Below are 6,961 nucleotides of genomic sequence, written 5' to 3'. Positions count from 1 at the left end.
ACTAACTCTGCAGTTGCAAGTTCTAAACTTTTCATTTCTTGCCAATTAACCTGTGAACACCTTCTCCCTGCTGCTTTTTGTAAAAAATCATTTCCTCAAAGCTCTCTGGTCTCAGTAAAATATGTAAAACCTAGATGAAGCTTTATGGCAAATTAATTTTCCCTTGGTTTAATTTTTGTTATTGCTTAACTTTCAATTTTATAAATTCTCTAGTTACCTCAGAAGTCTGCCTTGCTGTTATTGTGAGAAACCAAAAATGTATACTATTAAATATAGCCAACAGCATTGTTTAAGTATTATCAATAAAGATAATGTCTTTTCTACCCTTACTGTGTAGTACTGGCACAAGTAAAACATTGAAATGTGTTTTGGAACAAATATACATATAACACAAACATACGTTTTCCATTACTATAAGAATACACCAAGCCATCACAAAACAGAGGCAGATACAAGAATAAAATAATACAATGCTTTTTCAGCCTCTATTTGCACCAGGTAAGAAAGGAAAAAATAAAAATAATTGTGCAGCTGAATGGACTACGTTAGACTGACTGTGTTCTTTGAAAACATTTCCAGAAGCATACACTTGCTAACTCTTACCCAGTTCAGGTTTCTCAGCTGTCTTTGAGGGGTACAGCAGTACTCTGCAGCACACCATTCAACCATTTTATGTCAACGTACTACAGATTTAAGGGTCTCTCCTTTTTCAGCATACTCCTCCTGTACCCAAGCAAAAAAATCCACCTCAAATCCAAGTTATTTCAACTTTATTGTAACTTTATTTTCACTTGGAATGATTCCACAGTAAGAGGAAAAAGAAGCTGTCTCAGAGATGGCCATTTACAACAGCTGAATATTCTGGTTTTGTTATTTTAATACTAAGATTGTTCTCCATCTTGAAACAAACAGGAAAAAGATGTTTCTATTTTTATTTTCAGAATTCAGAATTTTTACTGATTAATTTCACCTCCATTAAGCAGGCATTAAAATTGTTCCTATACAGAATAAATGAACTGTAAGAACTCTGGTTCCCTCTCTGCCTCTGATAAGAACAGATTTAGATGCATTCCAGAAATTCCTCAGAGTTTCTTTAAAACACAGTGGTTTAATTTTTCTGTGAACTGTTTTCCTTCCTGGGTCTGTTCATACAATAAAACTCATAAATTTTGTTCCTGCTTTCTTTGTTACCTTAGTTTTACTGCATCTTGCATTCCATGGTATGAAGATGTGAAACCATCAGGATGAAGATTCTCAAATTCCATCCAGATCTCAAAAAAAAAGTAAGTTAACACTGAAAAGTTCATTTACCATCTGGCCCCAGCATGTCTAAATTACATCAGTATTTGGCTGCAAAGCTGAAGAGCTTTAATTAGAACTACTGAATGCTACCCAGCATCACAACTGAAGTGAATTTTAATCACTTTAAAAATATATTTTTTCCCAAGCAAACTAATTTATAACCATTTAGAATGTTTTTTCATCTTCCTACAAAAGTAGAAGTCATTAATATATAGACATGTACATTCATTCAGAACCAGTACTACTTTAGCTGGAAAAAAGTTCATGTTAAAAGAGCCTGAACAACAGTGTAAGCCAGCTTTCATTTCATTTTCATACTGGCAGGATAAAGGACAAAAGATACTTTTGCCACATCAGTGCCTCTTGGCCAGTGCCTGGTTACGCCTCTTGGGATCTATCTCTAAATTTGCAAAATATACCTAACTTCTACTAACTTTGCTGAGCTTCTATGCTTCCTAAATCAGCTATAATCCAGGCAGTTCTCATCTCAGTATGAAATTGACAGCACTGACTTTCTATTATTTTTTTTAATCTTATTAAGAAAAAAATGTGGAGACCTGTTCATAACCCTTTTATGGGAAAGGGTTTTTAGTCTGTCTCAGCAGCCATAGGGAATAACTTCCAAGCATTTATTGTAGGACAAGTTTGTACTGCTGAGTGAAATAGTTCATTCTGCTGATAATTCTTTGTAAAAGAACCAACAATAAGAAAAAGTCAGACTGTCAATGTAGAGTATTTAATAATACTGAAGAAAGCAAGTTACCTGTTTTAAAAAACTGTTTCAACACAGAAAGAATGAGCTTTACAGCCTTACCACAATACAGAACTTTCAGCTAAATGGAAAAATAAACCACAAGAATATAAAAACCAAGTTATTCATTTAATTTAAAAAACACTGTACAAAACTTAAATGTTATAAAATAACTCCACTGAAGTCAAATGAAATAAAACAACAAACTTACAGAAAATAAACATTGCTATATTATCTCTATTAAGTACCATGTCACTGTGTGCTGCCATTGCTTGGTCCTCTCAGAGTTCCACTTTCCGTCAGGATCCTTATAACATTCGGTATATCAATTCCTTAGTTAAAGGCAAACAAACAAACAAAATCAAAAACCAGGCAGTTTTATGATAAAATTCATTTAAAAATACATGTTATACTGAAACATTCAGATGCTGAGATGAGTTTTGGATCTTTCCTTATTTAAAGAAAAATACCCTAATGGTGAATAATCAGTATAAGCCTGGAAACTATAAGCTTTCCTACAATGTATTCATCTTTAGTGTTCTTTTCTTAACTTTTATGAGGTTACACACTCTGAGAAGCTTAGAAACATACACTGGAAGCTACTGAAGAGAGAGGAGTAGTTGACTGAACACATGAGAAGGTTTAATAGCTGACACTTATTAGCAAGTTCCAAGCAAAATGGAGACTTACTTGTCTCTGATTCATTATTATTCCTATGTTACTGTGCAAATACAGTAACATAGAGCTTTTTATTTACCAGCTTTCATGAGCTGGTAAATAAAAAATTCTTCACTGTTGGTATTCACAAAACTAGCATTTCTCCACTTATAGCACAGAGAAGATTCTAATTTTCTAATAACAGTATGTTTGGTTTTAGTTTACTGTCTCTCACCATGCAAATATTACTATGCAAAAATGAGAGAAGAATTTTAAAAAAAATCATCAATTCTTAATGCCTTTACAGGAAGGCATCTATTCTGAACTACCATTCCTAAATTTGATCCTGCAAAAGTTAGAGGGTGGGGAAAAAGAACTCTTTCAACCCTCCTTACTACCTCTAAGTTCTTCAACCCATGTAAGTCCTTAATATTTCACAGAGCTAATAAATTATGTTATGTATATGTTTATATATATGTGTGTGTACATGTGTATGCAAATTACCTCTGAAAGCTGGATTTGATGCTACTATTTTGTGTAAGGTGTCAGTAACTTCCTCAGCATTCATGTTTCTTACACTTTTCAAGAATTCAGTCGTGATGTTGTTCTCGTATGCTGTTTCCAAAGAGCCACTTGAAGAGTTCTGGGGTTCATCTTCGTTGGCCGGTAAGAACAGTTTAGCTGATGAGTAGTCTAAAGAAGGGAAATACTGCTTTTCAGTAAGAGAGGATTCTGAAGAGCCTTCACTACTTTTTTCTCTAAATAGGGCTTTTCAAAGCAAGCATTTCCAGTCTGGCACAACAGCATTGCTAGTATAGCTCACATCTGACTTTACTATATTTTCAAACCACCAGGAGTCAGGAATGCTGTCCACTTACAGGAAATCCTGGAGAAACAAGGGTGGGAAGGTAGGTGAAAGGTATTTCCATTACACTTACAAAAACAGAATAAAAGTCTCAAATATCATATATTCAAAGTCATTGCAATTTTTGCAACTACTATTGTAAAAATTAAGGTTTTCAAAAGCTAACCTTCCTAGAAAAAACTAGAAAATTGACACAGTACAGAAAAAAAAAAAGATCACACAAAATAGCGCCACTAGTATTCTGAGTATCTTGCCTTTCCAAGCATAGGAATGTACTTCCTATGTTTAAGAAAAATAGCCATTTGTGTCTATCAGAAGAAAATTACCTCCAAGAAATCCAGGATTCTTTGAAAAAATTTATCAGAAATACTGAGGCCAAGTAGCTGGATTATTCAGGTATTAAAGAGAATTATCCATCTTATACCACATAACTTTCTACTAACATCTTGTTTTGACTAAACCTGCGGGAAACATCTCCTCCATCAAGGAGAAAAAATACTGGGGAAAAAAAATGGGGGAAAAAAAAAGAAGAAAAAAAAAAGAAACTTTGAAAGTCTCCTTAGAAACAGTTGCCTTTGAACACGGAAAAGTCAGAGTTGGTACTAACTCAATTTTTCCCCAGATCCTACGGTTAAGTAGAATCAATGTTTTTTAGTAGTCTCCTCTTTCTAATATTAGTAGAGGATGGGGAAAAAAACCCAAAACTATTCATTTAAGCTACTTGACTCTGGCTTTAGTCTGCTCTTAAGCACTGCTTTTAGAAAAGCAGGAAGAAAGGCTTACTATCATTTATGCAAGGTTAGGTGTTAAGATTAAACCGCATTAAAGACTTCAAAGCCAACATTACCAGTGTCAGAGTCATTAATATCTGCTGAAGTTGAGACAGGCTGTTCTGTGGAATATTCCAGTGCTGTTTCCCCATTATATCCAGCACCTAAGTGGTCCTTTGAGTTAAAAAAAAAAAAAAAAAAAAAGTTTAAAATCTCATCAGGACAACCTCTTGGAACAATGAACTACTACATGTTTAATGATCACACACCAAATAAAAAAACAGTATTTCTGCTACAAAATCTGAAAAAGCAGGTATTTGTTTGCAAATCAAATGGCTAATAATTTCTATGTATACACTACCCATCATACCTCTCTATGTCCAAAGAAGCTCTATATTAGGCAATGAAGTCATACTCATTGAGGCTAATTCTCAACTTGTCAGATCTAAAAAGGAAGCATTTTACACTCAAAAGAGAAGATTTATCTAAAAAATTACCAGCTGAAAGATCAGTTTAGAATACTAACAAGGCCTAATGTAGGAAAACAATTTGGTCTTTCACACCTTGTAGGTTATAAATTATTTCAATTAGAACTTCATTGTTTTGTAACATGTCAGCAGCCTCAGAAAAGTGCTCAAAACATCTCCATATGTACTGCCTATGTAAAGATAAGTCAGTCACAAGTAATAGCAGAGAGGGGAAAAACTGGGTTTCTAATAATGGAAGAAGAATCTCTTTCTGAGACCTCAGAAAGAACAGTCCAAAGACTACGACCAGAAGTTGTATAAGAAAAAAACATTCATGTCACTGACGTGTGATAACATGGTGAATAAAGTGAAGCCTGAGAACAGAAAAGGGATACAAAACAGGAGCATTACACAAGTCAGCAGAGATGAGAAAAGCTTTATCCAGAATTAAAAATGGGCAAAAGTAGCAGAAAAACGTAGATGTAAGGAAAAGTATGGGAAATAAGTGACAAGATGATTTTCAGTTTCTATCAACAATAAAAAATAAGCAAGCACAGTTGAACAGAAATTAAGACTCATCAACAGAAAAGATAAAATTTTACCCTGTCATCACTACCAAAATTTATGTGTTTAACGAGCAAAACTTACCATACAGTCTCCACAGCATTTTTTGGTTTATTGTATTATCTATAATAATAAAAATGCACAATCACAGGAATAAAACCAGAACAAAATCCACATTACTTTGTTTGCTGCAGCCTGCTGACGATAGTCCACCAGTGCATTTGTGAGAGTCTGTGTAACTTTCAGGATAAATGAAGCATCATCTTCATTCAGTATCTCAAAACATTGCTAGGGGAAAAAAAAAGAAACAAAAGAACACACCATAAAACATTTTTCCTCAGAAAAACTGAAGTATCAAAATTTATAAACAAACCTGCAGGCACCTAATTTTCTCTGTGTCTCTACCCTTCTGTCAGACTTGAATGGAACCACAAAGCAAATACAGTTTTTATTTTTAATCCCATAAACTGTGGGGAGGAAGGTAGAATGAAAGAGAAACCTAAGAGAAGGAAGATGCAGCTACCCAACACAATAATTTGAAAAGGAATAACAAAAAAATGTGCCTGGAAATATATAGAAGATAATGCTTTTTCTTGAAGTATTTTGATCTCTTGCCAAGATGCCTGCATACAAATGAATGTATACACCTTCCCTGAGGCAATATAGTCATAACCCACTTCTTTGATTGTAGCAAAAAGCCAGAATGCTACTGAATTTAAAAGTACTGCTGCCTTTCCGTACATTAACCTTCTTTTCCCCTAAAAGTCTGCGGAAAAAGCAGTCTTGAAGCTGTGAAGCTGTACTAGGGAAGCAAGTTCTAGCACCAACAGCACTCACAGAGAGGTCAACATGTGTCATCCTCTTGTCTACACCAAGAAAGCTCTGCTGAAAACTCTTTCCTGGGGACAAAGCAACAGAACTCCACGTGTGTCCTAACAGCTCAAAGTTTTCTGGATTAGAAACAAACACCTTTAAACACACCAGACAGTGGAAAATAAGTAATTGAAACTTAACATTAAGTTCATAAGAGACAGTATAACAGGGACTGTATTACATTTTTAACACTAATAGTATTTCTGTCTCCTGGTTTGCACAAGTTATATTTAATGAAGACCTTGTCAAAAGCTAACTGGAGTAAGTAGAGTAAATTATGGCAAGGACGTTTTTGCTATGAGGTAATAAAAGAAATATAGTATGGATAATTATTGGACAGCTTTACAAAATATAAACAGCAAGTGCAGAAAAGATACCTGTAAAATTACTTTTCACCACATAACAAACCTTTGAATCCAACAACAATTGAAACACAATGCAGTTTTGAAAAATTTACTGTAGATGCAAAAATAAACAATTTTCACACTTTCCAAAAAAGAACATTGTTCCAATCACATTTTCAACAGTCCTCTTTTCTTCTCAGAGGACAATCAGACTAAGAAAGATGATGCCTCAAATGAAATTCAAGTTTTATTAGCAAGGTGTAAGCTCTATACCTAATAATTCCCTATAAAAAAAGAGGACAAAACCATTTTATGATAGTCAATAGTGCTTAAATCACATGCAGTAGATCAGCCAAGCAATTATCAGT

General features: G+C 34.2%; 1 protein-coding gene across 6 annotated transcripts in view; it reads right to left on the bottom strand.

Annotated features, from left to right (window-relative positions):
• Positions 1-753: 753 nt before the first annotated feature.
• LOC100228270 (uncharacterized) overlaps positions 754-6,961 on the bottom strand; it is a 20,364-nt gene continuing 14,156 nt past the window's right edge. For 4 of the 6 annotated variants that reach the window (XM_072924443.1, XM_072924446.1, XM_072924442.1 and 1 more), the window contains 5 exons: positions 6,214-6,345; positions 5,557-5,664; positions 4,423-4,519; positions 3,215-3,403; positions 754-2,385 (listed from right to left, as the gene is read on the bottom strand). In XM_072924443.1, coding sequence (XP_072780544.1) covers positions 2,306-2,385; positions 3,215-3,403; positions 4,423-4,519; positions 5,557-5,664; positions 6,214-6,345 — 606 coding nt within the window. In that variant the 3' untranslated portion in view covers positions 754-2,305. The remainder of the gene's footprint in view (positions 2,386-3,214; positions 3,404-4,422; positions 4,520-5,556; positions 5,665-6,213; positions 6,346-6,961) is intronic. The other 2 variants (XM_072924445.1, XM_012571881.5) reach the window with 2 other exon arrangements.

This window comes from Taeniopygia guttata, chromosome 2, assembly GCF_048771995.1.
Source record: "Taeniopygia guttata chromosome 2, bTaeGut7.mat, whole genome shotgun sequence".
Classification (NCBI taxonomy): domain Eukaryota; kingdom Metazoa; phylum Chordata; class Aves; order Passeriformes; family Estrildidae; genus Taeniopygia; species Taeniopygia guttata.
The sequence above is the reverse complement of the archived record's forward strand: the minus strand, read 5'-3'. Positions and strand labels throughout refer to the sequence as shown.